The sequence below is a fragment of the Podarcis pityusensis genome (genome assembly GCF_964106645.2).
Source record: "Podarcis pityusensis genome assembly, chromosome: 13".
NCBI lineage: Eukaryota > Metazoa > Chordata > Lepidosauria > Squamata > Lacertidae > Podarcis > Podarcis pityusensis.
This window is the reverse complement of record NC_138038.1, coordinates 38,021,306-38,045,894: the sequence shown is the minus strand read 5'-3', so window position 1 is coordinate 38,045,894 and position 24,589 is coordinate 38,021,306. Positions and strand designations below refer to the sequence as shown.

General features: G+C 51.2%; 1 protein-coding gene across 9 annotated transcripts in view; it reads left to right on the top strand.

Moving 5' to 3' along the window:
- The window catches only part of EPN1 (epsin 1), a 32,262-nt gene extending 7,893 nt beyond the window's left edge, over positions 1-24,369 (top strand). The window contains exons 2-13 of one of the 9 annotated variants that reach the window (XM_080978109.1): positions 3,440-3,904; positions 4,769-5,018; positions 11,656-11,783; positions 12,213-12,320; positions 14,995-15,096; positions 16,124-16,195; positions 17,482-17,568; positions 18,215-18,473; positions 19,237-19,404; positions 19,637-19,738; positions 20,207-20,449; positions 21,571-24,369. In XM_080978109.1, coding sequence (XP_080834235.1) covers positions 3,677-3,904; positions 4,769-5,018; positions 11,656-11,783; positions 12,213-12,320; positions 14,995-15,096; positions 16,124-16,195; positions 17,482-17,568; positions 18,215-18,473; positions 19,237-19,404; positions 19,637-19,738; positions 20,207-20,449; positions 21,571-21,920 — 2,097 coding nt within the window. In that variant the 5' untranslated portion in view covers positions 3,440-3,676 and the 3' untranslated portion in view covers positions 21,921-24,369. Of the gene's footprint in view, positions 1-3,439; positions 3,905-4,768; positions 5,019-11,655; positions 11,796-12,212; positions 12,321-14,994; positions 15,097-16,123; positions 16,196-17,481; positions 17,569-18,214; positions 18,474-19,236; positions 19,405-19,636; positions 19,739-20,206; positions 20,450-21,570 lie in introns of all 9 variants that reach the window. The other 8 variants (XM_080978108.1, XM_080978110.1, XM_080978112.1 and 5 more) reach the window with 8 other exon arrangements.
- Positions 24,370-24,589: the final 220 nt, after the last annotated feature.

The following is a 24,589-nucleotide window of genomic DNA, read 5'->3' as shown; positions in this document are numbered from 1 at the left end:
CATGCATTCAAATATATAGGCGCATCCATTATTTTATGATCATATATTCCCCCCCCCCTTTCAAGTCTAGATTGGCTTGCAGGGCAGATCACAATTAAAAGGGTTATGTTGAGGTGTGGCAGAGGCAGTTGGTCATACTGTCAGGGTTCGCCTCCAGAGAGAAAGAAGGCAAAAAGTATTTCAGGTGGACTAAGAAGCTGACTGATAATAAACTCGTAGAAGCAGCCTTTCTCTTAATTCATGAGGTCTAGCAACTTGCTAATTAAAAAACCCCTGACATTCTTTCTAGGACCTCCGTGGATCACCGCATTCTGTGTTGGAGGCAAGATTCTACACATGCTTTCCTATGAAGTTAGACCGCTGGTCTGTCTAACGCAGATGGCAGCAGCAGTTTTCCATGGTGTCAGGCTGGAGTGAAAACAGACAGGAGGCAGGGCTCAGACAGATGTCTTTGTCAGAGAGGGAAGCATCATTGCAGTCAGTTTGCTGGTTAACTTGAAAAATCTGGAGTCTAATTGGATTGTAATCCCTGCTGTCTACAGTAAGGATACAGTGATTTAGTGGCACTGTTTCATCTAAACTCCCACAATGAATTCATGAGTACCACCCCCCCACACACACATCCAACCAGTTATTTTCCTCATTTCGTCAAGGAAAACTATTTTATATCTCTCCAGTTATCTGCAAACGTCACTTGGATTTGCAATACCATGTTTTTCATTGTTTAAGAGTTTTCATCAAATGCGAGACACTGGCAGGGGTGGAATCTCTTATCCCAGAGGCTTTGTTTAGTAGTCCAAGTAATCATTCTGTCCTCTTGCCAGACTGTGGGATGCAGGAGGAGGAAGGGAGGGCAGAAGGGAGATTTAAAAAAATGATGGCGGGGAAACGAGTGCCCGTAACCAGAGGCTTTCGGTCCATTTCTCTTAGCAAAAGTAGCTGTCCTTGGAAAGTGTGAAGGAGGGAGGGCCTTTGCCAAAGATGTGTTCATTGAGAGGTTATTTGGAGTTGGGGTTCTGGCCAAGTTCAGAGTCACTGGGACAACACAGGTGGGGGGGGGAATGGATCGGTTTGTTCAAGGAGGCTTTAACCCACCTTTCCACACAGTTGAAGCAACAGAACTCAGTCTTGAATAAAAGAGGAGACAATGTGGAGTAGTGGTTAGAGCAGGGGTTGCCAACAGGGCACCCACCAGACATTGTTGGGCTCCCAGCTTCAGGGATAGTGGAAATTCTAGTCCAGAAACATCTGGAGGGCATCGTGTAGGCTGTGCCTGGGTTGAACCCTTGAGTTGAGGGAGTCTTGAGTTCAAATCCTCACTCATCCGTGGACTTCAGTAGGAGAGCTGGGACCAGTCACTACCTGTCAGCCCGACCTCCCTCACAGGGTTGTTGTGGGAGGGCAGAGAGCCCACTGCCCTGAGCTCCTTGGAGAAAAGGGCAAAGGATAAGCTTAATAAATGTCTGAACCACTGCACCGTACTTTCTGAGTGGCTTTCCTTTTAACAGTTAAGAAATCAGCGCTTGGCTAGATGTTGAATAAATCTTTCTACATTGGGGATGTAGAATATGTGGCTCTCTGGATGTTGTCATTTTGGTGGCTTATTATATAACAGGGGTTATTCCATCTCCCCGTACAGGTTGAAGAATAAAATAGTTAGGATGGCCTTTCTTTCCAACTGTAATAACTTTTCTTTACAAAATTGTAAGCTATCTTTAACAAAGCCCCCCTTGGAATCCTTGAAGAAGTCCCCTTTTACTGAGATCTTAGAGAATATAGTCTGATCCAGCTAGCACGAGTAGGTGGTGGATGGGGAGCCACATTGGTGCAATGATTTATAACCGCTGGCTCCTAAGCCAGGAGCGCCACTAAGCTAAGCTCCATTCAGCTGAGTGTTGCATGCATGCCATGATGTGGTGGTCTCAGTTGATGCCTGTGTGCCTCCGCCCTCTCCCACTGGATCTTCTTCAGCCGCCTCCAGTGTGTCTGTTTCGGAATTCTATGGCTTGGAGGCAGCGTAGAGAAAAACCGGAAAGGGGTGGAAGGTGGAAGTTTCCAGAATCTGGCCACAGTGACTCATTCCTCAGCAATGTGGACTTCCTTCCTTTTGACGTTTAAGAATGTTTGGGGGTCAGGCAGGGCCAGGGGCTCCAGGAAGCAGCGGATGGGTTTGGGACAAATGCAGCAAGTTGCACATCTTCCAGCCTTTGCTCCTCTCGGCTCCCAGCAGCTTGTCCCTTCCTAGAGACCCCGAGAGCTTTGCCTAGTCCACAGGTGCGGAGAGAGATTGTTGAATCCCGTACCTGATGATAGGAAGCTTGAGGAAAGTGTATATTGTGTATGTGTGCATGTATGTGTAGTTGCTGGAGTGCTAGAATTAAGACTAGGGCGATCACACAAACATCTACCATCTATCACCCAGCGGATTGAATACCACACACTGCCCTTTCTATGTTTGAAAGCATGGCTTATAATCACCAATTTCATTTGGCCTGCCTGTGTTACTTTATATGTTTAAATCGAGACTGGTGGAATATTCTTATTGCTAACATCCTCTGGCAATGCGTGTTGTGGTTTATTAGTTATTTGGGTGTTTTTTCCTGTTACGTTATGAAATAATTGGGGAGGGTTCAACTCCTTGCTGGATTATATAGCTTTCTGGAGTGGCCTAGGGCTGGTTGCTGTATGTTGGCCTGACCTATTCTACAAGGCAGTTGTGAGGATAAAAGGAGGGAACTATTTAAGCTTTTTGGAGGAAGCATGGAATAAAAATGTAAAATAAATTTTCTGAACAGTGGATCTTGATCCTGGAGCCTGATGCTCCTTTGATCAGAGGGAGGGTATGGCATGCATCGTTCTTCTTTCCCCATCTTCTCCCCACCCCGTCCCTAAACAGGGTTGGGTGTGACACTCTTTGGGCTGCCTCTCACATCCCAACAGGTTGGATCTCCAAAAATTGTTAGACTGCAAATCCCATCATCCCTGACATTGCTGCTTGGGAACGATGGGGGTTGTAGTCCACCAAACTCTGGAGAACCAAGACTGGGGGAAGGCTGCCCGGGGAGGCGGGCGTTGTTCGCCTCTGTTTGAACTGCTGGACTGGAGACTTTTTGCTTCCAATCCAGAACAGGAAATTCTTACCCGGCTATTGAACAGCAGAAGTTCTGAATCCCCCCTCTCCTGGTTTTGTTTGCTTCTGAAGTGTCTAGCCCTCAAGAATGTGCAGAGAAGCTTGATAGATAGTGGAAAGATAGGGAGAGTTCTTAGAAAAGAGGAAGGGGCGGAAGAGGACTTCCTTTGGTCTGAGGGAGAGGGTGGCTCCTTCTGAATCCTTTACGAGTTATCAGAATGAGAGAAACAGATTGAAGCAGCAAAGCCTTGGAGAAGGGGACCGTTTCTCTTACCACAGACTAAAAAGTTGCTCTCCTTCTCTTGCCAGGCGCGTCTTGGAATGGCTGCCATGCCTGGATGGCTTCGGAGGGTGCCCGCGGCACACTAGGGACCCTCAGCCAAGCAGCACCAGGGCGGCTGCGGTGGCCTCGCCCCTCGGGAAGCCAGCCGGGACCCGGGAGGCCACCTCTCCTGGCGTGAGCCGGGCCCGTCTCAAAGCCGTCAACGGGAAGCTTGGGGAAAGGGGAGGCCGCCCTCCCCGCTGCCCACTCTGACAGCCGCCGCCATGTCGACCTCCTCGCTGCGCCGCCAGATGAAGAACATCGTGCACAACTACTCTGAGGCGGAGATCAAGGTGCGGGAGGCCACGTCCAACGACCCTTGGGGCCCGTCCAGCTCCCTCATGTCTGAAATCGCAGACCTCACTTATAACGTGGTGGCCTTCTCTGAAATCATGAGCATGATCTGGAAGCGTCTCAACGACCACGGCAAAAACTGGCGTCATGTCTATAAGGTAACGAGCTTGGCGGTGGTGGATTCAGTTTCCCTTGGTCATGAAAGGCGGCTCTGCCAAATCGAGGGAGGTTACTTAGCTCAGTTGTAGCATGTGCCCTTTGCCTGTTTAGGGCCTCAATTTCAGGCCCAGGTAACTTGGGGTGAAGCAGCGATAGGCAGTCTTTTCCCAGACAAGGGCAGGGTTTGGGTTTTGGTGACCCTTAGGGGACCACATGATTGGGGGGGGCGGTTTACTGCCAGATGGGGCAGCAAGGCCAGATCAGAAAGGCACAGAGACGGTATCTCAGCTGCAGGGAAACCGCCATGAGTACCGCTTTGCAATTGCTTTTCCATTGCATAAGGAAATATAAAACCTTGAGCTCCCCCAGCGCCTTGCCTGTGCTTGCTTCTCCTTGGTGTGAGCTTTCTTATATCTGGTGAAACTGATGACGTTGCTACTTTCCAATGGTTCTCCAAATTCAAGCCTCATGGTTGCAGAGTGACAAGTGAAAGTTTTGAAGAGAAGTGCTGAAGGATCTTGGCTGGCACAAGGCTGAGAAGGCGGTCCCTCCAGGGACCTTGGACTAGAGTCTCTGCCAGTTGGGGAGTTAACTGTTCTGGCCTTATTGGAACATTTGTTCTGATTTGGTATTGGACAAATGTTAGATCTCATTTTTAGAAGCCCCTCTGGCTAGTGCTTTGGGCCTCTTCCACCACTCTACTTCTGTGAAGAATTACGCACAATCTTTTCTCCCTCTCTCGTAATACTTGAATGACCTTCCTCATCCTGGCACCTTCCGTATGTTTGTTGGCATTCAGCCAGTAGTGCCAGGGATCAGGTGTGCTGGAAGCTGGAATCCCGTTTTTCTCCTTCTTCTTCCAGGCCATGACGCTGATGGAATACCTGATCAAGACGGGCTCAGAGCGGGTGGCGCAGCAATGCAAGGAGAACATCTATGCCATCCAGACGCTAAAAGACTTCCAGTACGTTGACCGCGATGGCAAGGACCAGGGAGTCAATGTGCGGGAGAAGGCCAAGCAGCTAGTGGCCCTCCTCAAAGACGACGAGCGTCTCAAGGAGGAGCGGGCCCATGCCCTCAAAACCAAGGAGAAGCTGGCCCAGACTGCGACCGGTGAGTGCTCATTCCCAGCCGGGTGGCCTCAGTCAGGCTGGCAAGCGTTGCCTAAACTGTTTAGATGGGTTGTGGAGCCTGTATGGTGTGGCTGTTAAGAGCAGCCATTGCCAACCTGCTGCCTCCAGATGTTTGAGACTTCAGACCCCAGCCAGCTTGCCCAGGTGGCTGATGGGAGTTGTAGTCCAAAACATCTGGAGGGCACCACGTTGGCTGGGATGGAGTATAAGCAGGTTCAGATCACTACATAGCTGTGAAATTAACTGTGCAACTTCAGGACAGTTGCTGTTTCTCTAAGCTCAGGAATAGCCAGTGTGGTGCCCTCCAGACGCTGATGGACGACAGCTCCCATCATTCCTAACCCTTAGCCATGCTGGCTGGGGCTGATGGGAGTTGGAGTTAGACAACATCTGGAGGGCAACACATCTGCTAACACAGCCTAAGTTATTGTGCAGGGTTGCTGTGTGAATAATACAGTTAGGATACACTCAACTCCCCCGTGCACAACCAAACTGCAAGGTACACTACATAAAACCCAACTCAAGGGGGATGGGATAAACGTTTTTATATAGAAATAATTTTTCAAATGTCGTTTGTAGCGAGCACAAGCAGTTAGAAGGGGAGGTGTGAGCTCTCCCTTGACCCCCTCCCAATTGAGTTAAGAGTGGATTGTTTGGGTTCTAAGGCAGGGGTAGGCAGCAGGTGAATTGGAACCTGTTGATATATCATCACTGAATTGAGGTAGATAAAGATTTCTGATTCCCAATCGTTTAACAGTGGCAACAATAAAACGATCCCCTTCCAAATTATACCACTGGCATGAAGAAGGCTTGGGGGCAGTGGCTATAACCAGGAGTGAATGTTTGTTAGGAAGGAGAAGGAGCTCACTTTTCTTCTGCTTTTCAGAACTAATCCCAGTGTTCAGCATGGGTTTAATGCCCAATGTCCACCTTTTGCACTAGGCTCCAGTTAGTGGATCTTGGGGGTTCTAGTAAAAAACAACCACAAGCACTCAAAGTAGATTCTTCAGGCTTGAAAGGCCTGTTCCAAGGTGGTCTCCTATAGCAGGAATGGCTATAGGCAGCCCATGGGCCAGATCCACCTGCAAAACAAACTGAGGTGAGGAGTGTTAAACAAGGTGCAGTTAGGCAAAAGTGTGCATCATTCTGTTTGTAAGGAAAAGCAGCAACGGAATGTGTGGGTTTGTGCTTGCGCTGTTCTCTTGCCACCACCTGCTCAGGCTGGGAAGACCAAAGGTCTACTGCTAGTTAGCACCTTGAGGTGAGTCCTTGAGGAAGGTACTGATATGCCTCTGAATACCAGTTGCAGGAAACTGCAGGCAGGGAGAGTTGCCGTTATGCTCAGGTCCTGCTTGCATGCTTCCCACAGGCATCTGAATTGGCCACTGTGAGAACAGGATTCTGGACTAGATGGGCCATTGGTCTGATCCAGCAGAGCATTTCTTATGTTCTAATGAAGAATGATAGTTCCCCAGGCCTTCTTCCTCTGTACTGAAATAACTTCTCACCTTCTGTGTAGGTCAGGCACCCCCAAACTCGGCCCTCCAGATATTTTGGGACTACAACTCCCATCATCCCTAGCTAAAAGGACCAGTGGTCAGGGATGATGGGAACTGTAGTCCCCAAACATCTGGAGGGCCGAGTTTGGGGATGTCTGGTGTTGGTGCTTTCTGTAGCTGGAAAACTCTTTAGTGCTAGGTCATACCAGACCAGGACATCATCTGAGCCATATGATGCAGCTGTAAAGCTAAGCAGGTTCAGGCCTGGTCAGTAATTGGGAGTTTTAGGCATGCCACTGGACTTTCCTCATGGGAGGAAAGTGTGATGTGGATATAATATTTTTATTGCAGAGCTCGACAGTCTGGACAGGAACAGGAAGCTGGATTCTTCTGGCCACCAGACCACTTATGGTGGAAAATATAGCCTCCCTTAGCAAAATAGTGGGTTGTTCCCATGGAGTAGCCTTCTCCAACCTTGTGCTCACAGCTTTGCTGGATAGGACTGACAGCGGCTGCAGTCCAAAACCGTCTGGAGAGCAGCAGCTTGGGGAAGGAGGCTGGAGAGATTAGAAGATGGTGTACAAAAGACCCTTCTGTGAGGATACTGGATAGAAGAAAAACCACATGTTCCTCTCTTGGGTTGTTCCTTGAAGTTGTCCTGGGAAGGTCTTTGGGGCCCATCCCTATGTTGTTCCCTGTTGGTTCTTCTCCTGAAATGTCACCTGCTGAAATGTCAGAGACAGCCGCTCATCCCTGATAAAATGTGGCTCTGGCTCTGCAGAACCATGTTCCCCTCCCTCTTGAACTTGGCGGGTCGCCAGGCTCAGAGGCTAAGTTACAGGCCTCTGTGATCTGTCAGTGCCCCCTTTCCATTTTGATAACCCCCAGATCAAATTCCAACTCTGTTGTTTGCAAAGTGCCTGGCAGGGCAGAATGAGATAAGGAAATGGGAGTAGCTTTTGCTTCCTATTCTAAACTGCTCAGCAGAATTATGAGGAATTGGTTAAACATTAGAGGCATGTAATAAGCAAGAGGCAGGGGGAATTTCTGTCTTCCAGTCTGATAAAAGGGCTACAGCCCATACTGAATGAGCTTATCATTTACCCCTTATCCGTATTCCCACTTAAAAACACCCCCACCCTCGACGTGCAGAGAGCCAGTCTGCTGCTATTTATTCTTCTGGTGAACACCCAAAGTCCAATGCTTCAATCACACAGACCACCTGATCTCATTCCTAAGCCCATTGATTGAAATACAATACAATAAATTCCTGAATACAGTCGCTTCTAAAGTGGACTGTAGACTTTAAAACTATAAAATCACAACTGCAGATAAATAAAAAGCAGCAGCAGCAGTTCCACTCAGCCTACGGCAGTCCTGAGCATTGGCCTCTCACTCTTGGATGTATCAGGATTCCTGCGGTGATTTTGGGCTGGGATAGCACAGGATGACCTGGAACAAGGCAGGTTATCCTGATGAGAAAAGCAGAGAGTGGGCAGAGCCTAACTAGAAGAGATAGTAGAGAGCACTTTTTATTTAAAAATAGCTCCCACCACCACTTCAGTCAGGTATATTGGGTGACCCCAAGTTCTGATTTTGGAGTAAGAGAAGAGGCCATATCTCAGTGGTCAAGCGTGTGCTTTGTATACAGAAAGCCTTGGGTTCAACTCCTGGCATATCTTACTTAAACGAGTTGTATATCAGGTGCTGAGAGGGACCTCGTTCTGCCTGAGATGCTCGGGAGCTACTGCCAGTCAGAGTAGAATAGGTATGGGGGAACTTTTGGCCCTCCAGCTGTGGCTAAATGATAAATCCCAACAGCCCCAGCAAGCCTGGCCAATGGCCAAGCCTGATGGGAGTCAGCGTTCAGCCACAGCTGGAAGGCCATGGGTTCCCAACACCTGAAGTAGACAATACTGTGGGCTAGATGGACAAATAGCCTGATCTGTTCTAAGGCAGCTTCTTGATTCCTTGATCTGGCTTGTTCTGAATTCTGCTGCTGTTGCAGATTAGAAGTTCCATTTTTCTCTTCCTCTTCTTCCCACCCCAGCCTGTCCCTAGTACTGGCAGCATTGGTGGTTTAGGCCTGAGGCTTCCTCATTAGCTGGCCTCTCTTCGGAGGACAAAGTGTGTGGACTGAAGCTTGGATGGAGCCAAAAACTGTTTCTCAAAAGGGTAGTTGCTGGAGCCTTCCACGTGGCTTGGAAGACATTAAGAAACAACTGCAAATTAATTGAGCTCTTTGCCTTTCAGTTATCCTAACTCTTGATTCAGAACCTGCTTTCATGCCGGGTGTGTCATATCAGTTGAGCTTTAAGCCCAGCCCTACAAGAAGTGTTCTCCTTTGGTCTTGCGGAGAACTGACTCTTTAGCCTACCATCTCTTTCTTTGGGCTCATATAGTAAAGCCACAGTGATCCCCCCCTTAAGTTGTTAATTGGAATAGCCAGACAGGTTCCAAAAGGGCACATAAGCCCTCTGGATAGTTCCAGGTTGAGGGAATCCCTAAAAGTCCACACCTCGACAGCCCAACTTCTGCTCTTTTATCACCCTTTACCGTTTCCCAAATTAACACATTGTTTCCCATCTCTTTATATACTATTCTTCCCCCCTCAATTGCACCCTCATCCACAGTCTGCCGTTTTGATAGGCCCAACATAGATGATGAACATTCTGTGGTTGCTAGGCAACTGCAGGGCCGGTATGAGTCTGCTTAGAGGCCTAGGAAGCCACATATTTGGTGTTTACTAAGCCCTTCCCCAGGCCCACAAAACTCCTCAGTGTGGCTCCAGAAAGCCAGTAAGTGGCAGCTCAGTCAAGTTTGGGAATAAGTATCTCATTTCTCCACTGAACAGACGGGACTTGTTCCCGAGCAAGGCTAAAATATGCCAATGACTCCCCTTAGTTCATTGGAGATAATTACATTTTCGCTCCTTTCCATTCCAATCCACCTCTTTCTTTCTTTCTTTCTTTCTTTCTTTCTTTCTTTCTTTCTTTCTTTCTTTCTTTCTTGTCAAGGATGAGATTTGGGAGAGACCAAGCTCTCCAAATATGCCCTGTACATTTTGACAGATTTGCGTTATCTGAAGAGCACGCAAGCGTCAGTTACACAAAACCTTTTCCCGGTGGGCAAAATAACTTTCCCATTAGCTGACACAGAGCTCAAAAGCTTGCAGCCTCCCGTTTGTGAGAGGAATTTGGTCTAGTGCTGTATTTTGGCCAGGCTTGTGAGAGAGAGAGAGAGAGAGAGAGAGAGAGAGAGAGAGAGAGAGAGAGACTCAACAGTTCCCTGCCGGGTTTCCCTCTGACAGGGAAAACATGCCCGCAGAGAAAGATTAGTGAATCATCTGGCAGGCAAGTTCCTCTTTTGAGGGTAGATCCATGTACCAGGCTGGCAGAACTTGTTCCCGTGAGGAGAAAGTGGTGGTGGCGATAATGGAGGAAAACTGTAATGACCTTGACTATAGCAGGGAAAGCCACTGCTCTCCCTTTCCTCCCTCAGCCACCTCCGTCTTAGCCATGGCCGGAATCCCACCTCCATGACACTGCTTTGTGCGGTCGCCTGCATCCCTGCGCTAATGAGGGATGGCAGTTGGTGCCAGGCTGTCTAGGGGGTGGGGTAGACTTCTATTCAGGTCATGGCACAGCGACTGGGCCATTCTCCTCTCTCTGCTCTGTCACCACCCCCAGCCATCTCTGCCAAGGTTTGGCCAGAGACTGGGGCTGGATCTTCCACGGTGTGACGGCTGTTCCATCCATGTGCTATTAGCTGAACCAGGGTCCTTATTTCCCCACCCCTCTCCTGCGCATACTAATTGCTGACATGTATCAAATGTGAACCTCATGCTGCAGTCAGGTGTGCCTCCTACCAGTGGTTAGGGGAAATGTCCACCTGCTTCCCCACAATTTCTGCAAATTTCTAAAACTGATCGCAGTTTATCCCGTTGGCTCAGAGCAGATGATAAAGTTAAAAAGGATTGCTTTTTTATTATTACACTCTGCATGGTGTTTGACAAAGTTGCAAGGGACAGCTCCCAGCCTGGAAAAACTGGAAAAATAAAATATGTTCATACTCTAAGTAGGCCAAAGTTAGTGCTAGCTGCTCAGGAATCCACTGAGCTCACAGAACCATCAGAGCCCAGAATACAAGGGGCCTGGAGAGATTGTGGGGCAGAGAAACATAACCTGCCGCCAGTTAACTGCACACCCACTTTTTCTGTAGTGGGTCACTTTTTGCCGTGGAGAATTAGTAAAATTTCAGGCCCCTGAGCAGCTAAGGATTTTGTATAGGATTTCAGTCCGTCCTATGATGTGGCAGCTTCCTGGGATTTGGAAATGCTTCAGCCGTGACTTCAAGGCTTCCCTGGTGTTAGAGCTGAACAGTGTGGAAACCCTTCTCGCTGTTTTAATTGGGTGCCCTTCTCCAAGCTATGGCTTGTCCATTTGTACATTCTCTGGCTGAGCAGAGATTGGCAGCTGGGTCTAGTCAAGTCCTAGTCCACTGCTGTGTAGGGGAGGGCAAACTTGTGGGATTCATTGTGTGCTTTGCAGCTAGAGCCAAATTCAGAGTGGTGGGTTGGGAGGGGATGGAGTCAGTTACCCACTAAACCCCATACTGGGGTAACCTGTGTGTGTTACAAATACAGATCTACACCTCAGTTACCATAGAGCAGGAACACAAAAGTTTAACACTGATTTGCAGAAAAGCATAGTCTTGATAGTCCTGTTTTACACTGAGGCTGAAAGAGAAGCATTTAGCACAAGGGCAGCCATGGGAAAAGGTATTCAGTTGTGTATGTTTTTTACATTGCTATTGTTTAACTCTTGAAAGTCTGAACCCATGCTGATCTACTGCAAATAACCCAGAGATCTATAAGGTAGATTCCAGTTTGCCTGTCCTTCTGCTGTTTTTATTTTTTTACAGGTATTAACAAAAATTATATACTGCTTTATTGTAAATAAAACCTCTGAAAACCACTACACCATGGTTTGCTTTTTGCTCTCTCCAGTGATGCTACCTCCCCATAGCACTCTCCTGCCTGCTGTGTCCACCTTGGACACCTTGTCCACCTTGGTGGTATTAACCCTTTCCTTTCCCACCCGCTTTCTTGTTTCTCAGCTTCTTCAGCTTCCTCATCTTTGGCAAATGCCCCAGTGGAAGCGGAGCAGGCTTGGCCCCAGAGCAGCGGGGAAGAGGAGCTGCAGTTACAGCTGGCGCTGGCCATGAGCAAAGAGGAAGCGGAGCAGGTAAGCGCCAAGGTAAATCTGTCACTGGCGACTCTTTGGATGGGCAGGGAGGGAAGGGATGGTGGGGGTTGTGGACGTTTGGAGAGAGATGTGGGTACGCCCTGCTCCCCCCGATGAGGGGATCTACTGTTGTGTTCTCAAGGCTTCTCCTGCAGGCAAATAATAAAAGCTGACTAGGAAAGCAGAGCTACAAGCTCTTTTAATTTGGCACTTTCCTAGAGGAAAAGCCTTTCCCTCAGATCCAGCTGGTTCTGGCTCAGAAGCGGGCAGTCCATGGAGGTGGTGGCCTGCTAATCTGCTTCCTGAGCAGTCCCTTGTATTCAGAAATTGAGCCTTATTCAGCTCCCCCCTCCCACCATGATTACCAATGGGAATAACAGGGGCAAGCCTGTTGACCTCTCTCACACTTACCCATTGATATTTCTGCAGCCCCCCTCACCGCCCTGCAATTTGGGGAACAAACATGGTAATCATGTTGAAGGGAGGGAAGAGCCAATCTGTGGTGCTCGTGAGAGGAAAGGAAGTGGATCATCTCAGGTTTTTATCCCCCCCCCCTTGACACACTTAGTGATGATACCAACTATATTTGCACAGGATAATGATAAGGAGGCGGGAGGTGGATTTGACCTCCACACCAGATAGCATGATCCCAAAGGCTCCCCTCCACACAATTCTGCACCTTGTATGCTTTCTCCCAAGCTGAGACAGAAGCAAAGGATTCTTTCGCCGCCTCTTTCTCAGCCTCAGTGGCAACTGAGGCCAACTGGAGGCCCTTCAGATATTCCCCTTGTTCCTGATTACTGACCTTACTGGGAGGAGCTTGTAAGACAGTCCAGAAAGCCAGAGGCCTAGGAGCCTGAATGTTCCCCAGTCCATCTACCAAGATCACCTTTGGAGATCCTCTCCTGGGGTCTGCCATGATTTAAAGTGAGACGGGGCCTTTTCAGGGATGGCCTCATTTATAGACAGTGTTGACACCAGGGGTGCTTACCTACCAAGTGCCTCATAGTAGTGCTTTTATTGGCCATTAAAAAGGAAGCCTCATTGTTTTGTTATCTATTCTGCTTGGTATTAATGTTTGTCTTTTCTATGTATACTGGCCTGAAAATATTTTTATTGAGCAGCAGCCTTAAAAAAAAATATTCAGATAAAATGATGCACTCAGTGAGAGGGCTAAAGAAGATTTTGCCTTTGCCTTGGCTTATGAGAGAGTGAACAAAGTCCAAAAGGAGGATCCTGGTAACTTAAAACACACACGTTGCAAGATTCACCATGGCTTACCACCCTGCACCAAAAAAGGTTCACTAATTAGAAAGCGGCAGGGAGATTTGGAGCACCATGTAAAATGTATAGAATTCATAGAAATACGTCCCATTAGTCCTGGGGCAAAGATCCATTTCAGCCCAGCAGGCCCAGACCCTCCTGACCAGCCACCCCAATAGTTAAAAGATGGTTACTTTTGTAGTAGTTGCATAAATTGGTTTTACCAAATCAGATTGCTGAAAGTGTGCAATTCCCCCCCCCCCCCATCAAATACTTAACATTTCGGCCCAGAAGGGCATGATGTTCATGCCTCCTCCATAAATGAATATTTTTTGGTGGAGTTGTAAATTGGTGGGCAGAGCTGATTCAGCTATTGGCCAATGTCAGCCCTTCTGGACCTTCCAGCTCTTGCTCAATTTAAAAAATATGCCCCCTGTTCGTTTGGTTTTTTTAAAAAAAACAATAACTGCTGACCAGGAAGGTGGGGGAAGGGAGTACATGAGATTTATGCTGACTCAATGAACAGATTGACTTGTCCAGCTTTGTTTCTAGTGTGTGACCCCCTCTGGGCAGACGCTGCTAGCAGAGCCTTGTGGGCGGCTGAGCTTTTCCGTAAGCATTTTGGTAATGAAGTCAGTCCCCGTTGGGGGAACGGAACCCTAGAGTTGCTGGCCACACGCTCCACTGGCCCACGTTGGGAGCAGAGGCTGATGGGTAGCGGGCCGGTCTGCTAGCTGCCATCTTGCGCCGCAGTGCATTCTGGGTAGAAATGTTAAAAGGTTTCAGGGTAGCTGTGGGTCTGTTTATTCATTTGTTTGTTTTCCTCAGTACTACTTGTGGTTTGAGAGGAATGGGGGGAAGAGACAAAAGCGAGGCACAGATGTGTTTGAACCGACGTTCCCCGGCAGGAAATGGCTTTTTGATTGAGATTTTTCATCCAGATTTTCGCACAGAGCCCCCCCTGCGGTGACGAGCTCTCCCTCCTGGCTGGGGGAGATCGGGAATGCTTCCGTTCTCTGTCGCACAGGGTCCACACGAATTGATCCTGCCCCCTCAAAGACACCAGGTTTTGCCTACCTTTTTTCTGTTGTATGTTAACCTCTCCCGCAGCACCAGACTCCTTAGCAGCGCTGCCCCCCCCCAACCACCCAGGATCGTGTGGGCTGCTACCTTGTTCAGGTTTGCCTGCCAGTCTTTCTCAGCGGAACAACACAAATTGCTCTTGAGCCATCAGTCTTGGCGCTTGAGGTTCTTTCTTTAGCCCCACACTCTATCCAGTATAATAATTATAATTAATGCTACTTGGGCCTGCTCTTCCTTTGAGTGAGAGGATGGAGGAGGGAGCTGTCTCCCATCCAGACACCCACCAGTTCCCTGCCCACAGAACTTCTGTGATTCTGGCAGCCCTTTGTCCCAACCTGTCGCCCTCCAGGGGCTGATGGGAACTGTAGTCCAGAGCCTCTGGAGGGGGCCACTAGGTTGGACATAAGGCGTGCAGCTCCCATTGGCTGTGTCCAGACCTGCCACTCAACACACGCCACGGCCAATCAGACCCTAAGTCTTGCTTTTTTTTTGTCGCCTCCTTTCCTTTTCTGTGGCTCCTCCCAAGTGGGGTGATTGTGTTTGCTACCCCCATCCCAACCCTTGTCCGTTTAATTTTGGCTCCTTATTTTTGCCACCTTACTTCCACTTCCCTCCTCTTCCTCCTCCTCCTTCATGCCGCATTTCCTTCCACTTTGCCCTTGTTGTTTTCAAAACAGAAGGCCGAAAGGGAGGGGGGAGAGACAGAAAGACCCACAACAATTTAACTTTACTATCCAGGGAACTGAGCTAGAAATATTTATTTATTTTGAGGGGTGGGGGGAGGTGCCTGTTTCTACACCAGAGATGTCCAGCCTTGGCACAAACGACTCTTCCTTTCCTCCCCCCCCCTTTCTGTCTGAAATAGTTTGGGGAGTCGCATGTCCTTCAGCATGAAGGGCTGAAGCTCAGTGGCAGAGCACCTGCTTTGCATGCAGAAGGTTCCAGGTTCAATCCCTGGCATCTCCAGGTAGGACGAGGCAAAACTCCTGCCTGAAGCCCCGGAGAGATGCTGCCAGTCAGTGTAGAAAATGCACAGCTAGGTAGACCAGTGGTCTGACTCTGTAGGAGGCAGCTTCCTATGTGACAGGGGCACTGAACCTGCGACCCTCTATATGTGTTGCTGGACTCCAGTTCCCATCAGCTCCCAGGCAGCATGGCTGCTGGTCAGGGCTGATGGGAGCTGTAGTCCAACATCTGGAGTCACAGGTTATTCACTTGTAAATCCAGAAGGAAGTGCCTTTCTTCCTGCCATAGAGGATGTCTGCTTCTCTAGAAGGCAGTTTCTCCTAGCATGCGGGAAGAGCGGGGCTCAACGTCACCTCTGTATCCTGCTTGTCCAGGGATCCCCGGTGCCACCTTTACCCTGACAGCACCCCTGTAAGGAAGGCTAAACAGACGGCACCAAGGCTTCTGTGGGATTTGAACCCAGATTCTCACGTTGAAGCTTTGCCCTGTAGCTGCTAAACCGTATTAGCTCTCTGCGATTTCTACGTCTTGCCGGGGATTTATTAAAGTGTGATTGGGGAGAAAGATTCTGGGATTGGCCTCTTTACAATCTCGTGAAGCTTGCTCCTCCTTGAATCTCTCCTAGATCACACCCCTCAAGCAGCTTGCTTTTGTTCACGTGAACGCAGCTTGCGTAGACAACTTGGGGGAATTGGAGTGTTTAAGGGGCTGTGGTTCAAGGGCTTCCCCAAATAGCACAAGTGTCCCTGGGAGGGAAGGTAGTTCCCCCAACCACACTGAAGAATACTTTAGCCGAGCAGAGGGGAAGCACAATGGATGGAGAGAGCTGAGAATCCGGGTGGTAAGGGGACCGCTAATCGAATGGGCGTTTGCCGCAGAACGTGGCGATATTGGGTTGTGTGCAGTGGAGGTGCCTGCAGTCCGCCCACCTTCTCCTTCCTTCCTTCTGCCCCTCCCTCCCTCCCTCCCTCCCTCTGCTGTGTCGAGCTCCATTCCATGTCTCTTACGTTGTGTTTCTTCCCCCCCAGCCCCCTGCAGTGGCCGACGAGGACCTACAGCTCCAGCTAGCCCTTAGCTTGAGCAAAGAGGAACATGACAAGGTTAGACGCACACCTCCTGCCCCCCACCCGCAGCAGCTCCTCCTCTCGAAATAATCAACTAAACCACTTTCCACCCCCGGCCCCAGAGCAGGCCCCAGCCTCACACTTTCCCCACTAACTCAGCGTTCTCTCTCTCTCTCCACGTCCCGAAGCAGAGCGATGGCAACAGGGGTGCCGTGTCTCCATTTTTCACTTTTAGACCTCTTTAATTGTCCCGCTGTGTAGAGTCAAGATTTCCCGAGGTGCCTTTCCCCTTCCGAGGGAGGCCCGGAAGGTAGGACAGGTCAGTCCGCGTGTCCTGCTGCTTCGAGAGGCGATGGGTCGCTGGCGCCTGCTGAGGCGGGTCTTGCGTGCGTCTTCTGCAGAACGGAGGCAATGGACAGGAGGAGGAGGAGCTTCCTGAGCCATGAGGAAATGGGGGCCAGGAGTGCTGGCTGGAAAGGGGAGGCCATCCCTTGGAGTAAGGGAGTTTTGGGGTGGGTGGATATTTAGCGGAGGATGAGGAAGGTGGTAGTTAACAGATTGGAGCAGCTTTGCCAAGCTGGAGCCCTGAGATGTTTCAGACTACAATTCCTATCAGCCCCAACCGGGCCGGCCAGAGCAGATGGGAGTTGTAGTCCAAAACACCAGGTTGGCAAAGGCCTGGTTAGAGCTTGAGGGTAAGGAGAGAGGAAGACTTCCGCTTTCTCCCTTTGCGAGTGGAGCTTACTAGCTTCAACCAGCAGCATGGAGGAAGGGAGAAGTTAAGGGGAAACACCAGAACAGAAAGGCCAAGGCTGGCCAAGCCACTTCAGCATTGGGGGGGGCGGGTGGTCTTGGAGCCAGAATGCCAAGAAGGGAGGCAAATGTAGATGAGGTGCTGTTCGCTTGGGCACCTGCATTTTCAAGGGGGGTTGCAGGGGGGAACGAATCAGGGCTCCCATGAAGGGGTGGGGGTGGGAGGAGCTGGGCAGCCCTTGGCTCCTTCCTCGGCTCTCCGGATTGCCCTCTTGAGTTGGACAGAATCATAGTGGCAGCTGCTTGAAGCATCATCTGGCACACGGCCTGCAGCAGGCCCTCGCCCAGCCTGTTGCCCTGCACCAAAACCACCAGCCCCAGCCAGCACAACCCTTCCTAGCTAGGGAGGGTGGCTTTGGCCCTAGGTGCCAGGCGGGCACCAGGCTGGGCGAAGGCTGGGCCATGGAACCTCCGCACTGCCTGCCTCTCCTGAAGGTGAGTGAACTGCTTTGCCCCTGGCCCACGATCGCTGTTGATGCCCTCTTGTCCCTCCCACAATCCCCTTGCAGGAAGAGCGGATCCGGCGTGGGGATGACCTACGACTCCAGATGGCCATTGAGGAGAGCAAAAAGGAGACGGTGCCTGCCAAGGAGGAGGTGAGGGTGGAGCGGGCAGGTGGCTCTGGATGGGTACCTGGGGCAGGGAGGGGAGAGGAGAATAGTAAGGGGGGCCATTGTTGGAGGCAGAATTGCCAGGTACACAGGCCTTGGTTTGATCCTGCAAGGCAGCACTTTAATGTCCATCTGAAACTTTTATTTTTATTTTTTCCTGCCAAGGAGGTGCTCTGGGTAGTAACCATGTGACAGTTGTCCATTTTCTCCTCCCATGTACGTAGATTTCCCTACCCCTTTTTGCTAGGCTGAGAGAGAGAGAGACTAGTCCAGGACCACCCAGGGACTGAGTGGAGATTTGAACCTTGACCTCCCCGGGCCTAATCTGGCACTCTAACCACTGACCTGCACTATTTATTCCTTTGAGATGGAGATACACCCCACCTTTCCTTTCAATGAGCTCAAAATGGGGGTACAGTGTTTACTCACCCATAGTAATCTATGAGGTAGACGAGGCTGATACTCTAACCACGATGCCATTCTTGCTCTTGGGGTATTATAAAGCGGAGGGCGTGGCGGTATTGGGGGGGTTGTCACTGTTTTCCAAATGGGACAATAGAGACGTGATTAATTCCCTGACCCATTTCTCTGCCTGTCTCCCACATTCCTTCCCCACCTGCCCCACATGCAGTCATCCCTCATGGATCTTGCGGAGGTCTTCACCGCCCCTCCCACTGCGGACCCCTGGGGTGGCCCTCCTGCTCCCGCTGACCCCTGGGGTGGCTCTGCCCCAGTTGTATCCGCAGCTCCCACTGACCCATGGGGACCATCTGCTACCGGAGCAGCCCCTACAGGAGACCCGTGGGGGGCCTCTGCGGCACCTCCTGCAGCCCCCCCAGACCCATGGGGAGGTGCCCCGGCTGCAAGCAGTGACCCATGGAAACCTGAAGGTAAGAGCGAGAAGTGACGGAACAGATCAGGATATGATAAACATGATTCAGCATTTAAGCCTTTTGTTTAAAATCAGGTTAACTGAAAGGGCTTAGGTGACCTTCCTCACTTGCTCATTTCTCTCCTGCCCCCTACCAGGAAAAAAGATACATTTTATGGGGCATTTATGGGTTTCTCTGTCCACCCCTTTCCTCTGTGTGGTGGAAGACAGGCAGGATATACATTTAAATGATAGCTCTTGTGCTTCGGCTCTGCAGCAATTTTCCTTTCAAGATTCTCCCTTCCCTTCCTTTTTTTTACTAGTAGGCAATTCATCATTTTACCCTGTTTGATGGGTGGTGTTATTTTATTTGCCGTGGCTCCATGGTGAGAACATTTGCTTTGTGCTTAGAAGGCCCCGGGTTCCTTCCTTGGGCCACCCCACCCCCACCCCAGCTAAAACTATCAGTCAATGGGAACACAACTCCCGCCTGCTGCCAGACATCATTGGCCTAGAAAGACCAGCAGTCCGATTCGGTATAAGGCAGCAGCTCCCTGTGTGTGTTCAAACCTCGCAAAGATGCAGCGATCTCTTGTCGCAGAGCTTTCTTACCATCTCAGGCAGGACGCCCACTGGCCACTGAGAACTAAATTACCGTTCTGTCTGCGTCAACCTGGGACTCCTAGGTGTAACACAAACGCATAAACGTCCATCCTGATGCACAGCGGACAGGCTGTTTCCCCAGACATTGATAAAGTCTGATGCGCTTGATGTTTCCCCAGGTGGAGGTTCCTCTGGGACCACGGCAACGCCACCCACAGATCCATGGTCATCTGGACCAGCTCCCACTTCCCAAGGGAAACCAGCGCCCGATCCTTGGGCTCCGGCATCCACGTTTTCTGATCCCTGGGGTGGCTCCCCTTCCAAGCCCAGCACGAACGGCACAGCGGGTGAGGGACAGCGAGGGCTCCTGAGCCCCTCGGCCTGGTGGAGGGAGGCTTGGGTCAGGCCGGCTGGGAAGTGGGGCTCCTGGGTGCCTTACCCCACAAACGAGATGCAGGGAACGGACCCCCAGCGCAGGATGGTGTGAGTCTGCGGGGAACGGGTCCCTTCCGCCCTTGCTCCCCTGTTAACCCTGCTGGCCCACCCCCTTCCCCCTTCTGCCTTGTCCCTCCCCTCCAGCTGGCGGAGGCTTTGAGCAGTTTGGCAGCCCCGGGGATGGGGACGAGTTCTCTGATTTCGACAGCCTGCGCCCGGCACTGCCCAAATCTGGGAGCAGCACAGGTGAGCCCTGCTCCCTGCATGGCTCCGCCTTCTCACCTCTGCACCTCCACTTTGCCCTGCATGTCCCCGTCTCTTGCCTGCCACTTTCCTTACTCTCGACCCCCGGGACTGGGTGGCAGCGTTTCCTGGCATTGCCCTCTGCCCTCTCTTGGGTCAGCCAAACTCAGCTCAGAAGTGACACCCCACGGACCAGTTTTGTTCCTGCATGTACTTTGAAGAGGGGTCTCTCTCTTTCTTTCTCCCCTTCTCACCCCCCACCCACCCTCTTTCCGGCTTCTTGTCTGACCCTTGCATGATTCAAATTGGGAGCATGTGCCTATGACTGTTGCAGAAACTGAAGGGTGTATCTCTGCTGGCCTTTGTCTTTTCCCTCCACGTTCCCTGTGCTCTTCTGCATCTTCCATTCCCTTCTCTCACCACTCTTTCCTGTCTGCCCCCACCAATCTCTCTCTCTCCCTCTCTCTTTAGGTGAGCTGTCCCTCTTAGCCGGGGAGGTGCCCATTTGCCGACCTGGCAGTGGCACTGACAGCCCCAACACTTTTGACATGGCCTCCATGGGCGGGTCGCTGCCCGAGATCTCCAAGCCAACGCGGAAGACCCCAGAGTCATTTCTGGGCCCCAACGCTGCCCTCGTCGACCTGGACTCCCTGGTCAGCAAGCCTTCTACTGCCTCTAGCATTGCAAAGGCCTCCAACCCCTTCTTAGCCCCTGGTAAGTGCTCTGGGGCCAGGGCACTCTGGGGGTTCAAGCAGGGCAGAGAGAAGGATATCTCCTTAGTTCTGTTTGGCTGAGTCATACAAGTCAGAACGGGGAGGGAAAGAACCACCTCTTCTTATATCTGCATGACTCTCGTTGGGCAGGAAACTCTTGCCAGGACTCTCTTGTCTGGCCCCCTATTTATGGGGCTTGCTGTTTTGAAGCAGGATTAAAAGCAAACCTCTTGATGGGCTTAAAAATCTCTTCCAGGGTAAACCAGGGAGAAATATGCAGATGAAGTTGGTTTGTGCAGCTTATTTTGTGTAATGTCACCATACTGAGTCTCATTGTTGCGATGAGGCATTAACCAAGGCAGAGACCCCACCTTACCCACCAGAAATCTTCTGCCCAGCACCTTCATGCATAACATCACAGCCATGAGGCCTAGAAACTTGCTTCACAAACATGCGTAAACCTCCTCTACTACTCCGTACCGCCCTGTCCTGCTCCCAGCCTGAGGTTTGAGCTTGGAGCGGGGAGGTTGGGAAGCACAACTTCTGGCTCCTTGGAGGCTCATGCAGTAGATTTGGATGTAGGAGCCACAGGTCATTTCAGTATTACTGGCCTTGTTTATAAGGCGCAAATGAGACAAGTCCTCTTTGCTTTAAGCCAGGCCTTCCTTTAGCTTGAGTTTGGTGGGTGAAAGCAGAGCAGGGTTGATACGCAGTAACTTCCGGGATGGGCTTGAGCAGCAAGATTCAGGACAGAGAAAAGGACATACTTCTCCGTGCTTCAGCGCATAGTTAAACACTGTAACTTACTCCCACAGAAGGCAGTGATGGCCGCCAACTGGGATGGTTTTAAAAGAGGATTAGAGATATTCATGGAAGACAAGGCTATCAATGGCTGCTAGCCACAGTGGCTTCTGGGAATCTCAAGCCACTGTGAGAACAGGATGCTGGACTAGATGGGCTACTGGCCTGATCCTGCAGAGCTTGATGATGTTTTATGGGGCTGCAGAGGAAACCAAGGCTCCTGAGAGTTGAGGGTGGGAGGCATCGACCCAGGACTTCTGGGTTCCTTTTAACTTGTTTTTCTTCCTCCTTTCTCTCTCTCTCCTCTATCATCTGCTGCAGGTTCAGCCCCAGCCCCAGCCGCGTCTGCCTCAACTACAAACCCCTTCCAGGCGACGGCAGCTGCTCCGCTTTCGCTCAACCAGCTCCGCGTCAGTCCGGTCCTCCCTTTGTCTCAGCCGGCGCCCCCTGCCTTCCCCGCCGCAGCTCCTATGGTCTCTGTCTCCCCCATGGCCCCCGGGATGCCCCTGGCCTCCGTTTCCCCCATGGTAGGGGTGCAGCCTTTGGGCGCTGTCCCGACTATGGGGCTCTCTGCCATGGGCCTGCCCCCTCAGAGCCTGCCGCCCACTGGCGTCGTCCCCAGCAGCACCTCAGCCGCCTCCATGGGCAGCACCAACCCCTTCTTGCTATAATCAGGGGGATCTTTTAGCCCTGTGGGGATGACACCCCCTTGTCACCCCCCCACATTCCCAGTTTGCAAAGGGGGGGGCCTTAGTTTCCACCCACAAAATGGGGCAGCCGGGAAGGCGGGGGGAGAGAGAAGGAAGGGAAGAGACTTAAGTCCTTATTGCGAGCTCCTCCACCCCCATGTTGGGGGTAGGGTGGACTTAATTTTTTCTCTTTTTGGTTTTGGTTTGGGGGCTTAATTGAAGAGCTCCTCCTTCCCCCCTCCCCCGCTGCTCTTCAGGGCAGCTGGGAGACCCCATTTCTGCTGTCCTCTGTCGGCATCAGGGGCAGCTCCCTTCTCTAACTCAAGTTGAGGTTTCAGCGTCACATTTGAGGGGAGGGAATTACGAACCAACAACAGATCTAGAGTTGTGGGGGGTGTTGAGGGGTGTGTGTGTTGGTCTTCTCCAAAGGCAGGTGGTTGTTGTTGCTGTTCTTTGTGCCCTCTCCTGTATTGGCCACAGAAACCCTTCCCATGTTGAAAGGCGAGGGGGGATTATCATATTTTGGTCAACCCCTCCCACACCTTCCTTCATAAGTCTCTCTCTCTTTCTCTCTCTCTTCCCTTTTGCAGAAGGGATGGAGGAAGAGAAGTGGCCGTGTTCCTCTACCTGCCTCCCAGGCCCTTCCAAACAAAGTTTCCTTGTGGGTAGGGGGAGGGTGGGGAGAGACAGATGGACGCTGTCCTTTTAAATTATGATTTTATTTTGGTAGGCACTCCCCCACTTCCCTTCCAGATGTTTGGTTACATCTCCATCCCCTCCTGCCCCACCCCTGTGCTGGGACCAGCCCTTCTCTGCCTCTTCTTTTTTTTTTCCACTAAGGGGGTGATGTCAGTGAATCCCCTTCACTACACCTGGGAATGGTTGAGACACTGGGAATACTTGTCTCTTCCGTCTCCGGGGCCAGGCGGGATACCACTAATCTGCGGTCAGAGACCAAAAGCTGGATCTGGAAAGTGGGGCTGGACCATCATTCCTCACAGGGCGACGAGGCCACCGCTACACTTTGCCGCCTGCCCTCTGCAGACTCCCGGGCCGAAGGGAGCCACCATTTTTGTTTCGTTTTGCAAGGATTGTGGAGCCCTATTGGAGCATCTGGGGGTGGGGACTTGGAACAGCCAACACAGTCTGCTGTGAAGAAGGAACCTGGAAGCCATTGGAGGATCGATACTCTTGAGAACCTTAAAAAAAGAAAAAGTTTTCCAACAGCAACGTGTCCGGGGAGGGAGGGGGGGACTATTGCAGAATTTGAGTCTCTCCCTCTCTCTTGGCCTGCTTTGTGGAAGCCCAGAAACAGCCAAAGGCCCCCTGCCAGATGTGGAACGGCAGGGGATCTGTAAAGCCCAGCCGCCCTTCTCCATTTCTGGACTGCAGCAGGCCAGGGTGAGGACTCGGATGATGAGTGTGGACAAAGCAACAATGTCCCTGCGGAGGAGGAAATTCTCCCTCTCCCTCTCTTTCTCTTATGCCAACAGTGCGCATTGCTTGAAAAGGGAGCCGGGGGGGGGCGGGGGGAGAGGAGAGGACACGCAGCCACACCCACAACCCAGGGACCCCACTTTGCAGCACTCTTCGCACAGGGGGTGATCAAATGCAGTCTGAGCCGTCCACTCTCCACACGTGACCTACTTTTCTCCCCTTCCTGCTGCAGCCTCCTCCTTTGTGTGCATGTGGGGGGGTTTTGGGGGGTGGGGGTGTTGCTCCCACTGCTGACCCACTCGAGACCCCAGAGAGGACGTGCCATCTTTGACTTGTAAAACAGCGGAGTCCTCCGTCTGCTCCGACAGCACAGTGAAGAAGCCCCCACCATTCTTCAAGACTCGAAGGAGGGAGGGAGGGAGGGGGGAGATGGGTAGGTGGCCTGATTCTGGCCCTTTGGGAGCCAACAGCTTGTGGGGAAAGGGAAGGTCCGAGGCTGCGTGTGCGTGTTTGTGTGCGTGCGTGCGTGTATGTGTATATGTGTTGCTGCTGTAAGTGATTGTCGATTCTTATTTTATGCTACGGGGGGTGGGGGCGCTTACTCATTAGCACCCAGGACAATCTGCTAAATCCCTCATTCTTCCCCCACCCTCTGCCACCCCAAATCTCTTGCAATTGTGTTTCTGAAGTGGGTGGGACATCCTACATCTCCCTGCTGCTGCTGCCGCCACCCCCACCCCACCCCCCAAAAAACCCCAATCATGCCAGGGGATAATTTTCTCCCGACACCAGTCAGTATATTTGCAGAATCATTGTGTCATTGGTCAAGGGGTTGGGGTGGGGAAGAGTGGCTGTATGTGACCCTCCCCCTCTTGGCTCTACCCCACCCCTTCCGTTATCTTCCCCACCCCGACCCCCAAGCCTACCCTGGTATGCATCAGAAAAATGCTATTAATGAAATGAAATAAATGGAAATTCTTCTATGGCACCCAAAGGCTTTGGCCCCTGGGTTTGCTTTTGAGGGAGAAGGGCAGAGCTGGGCTCGGGTGGGAGGAAGATGAGGGCGATGTTCATCATTTCAACCTTGAAAGCGGAGCCTGTGTGCTGCCCTACCCCACGATTGTTGCTGGGCTACAACTTGTTGACATCTCTCACTACTGGCGGTGCTGGCTCAGAGCGACTGGAAATGGCACCTTAGCAAATCTGGAGGGCGG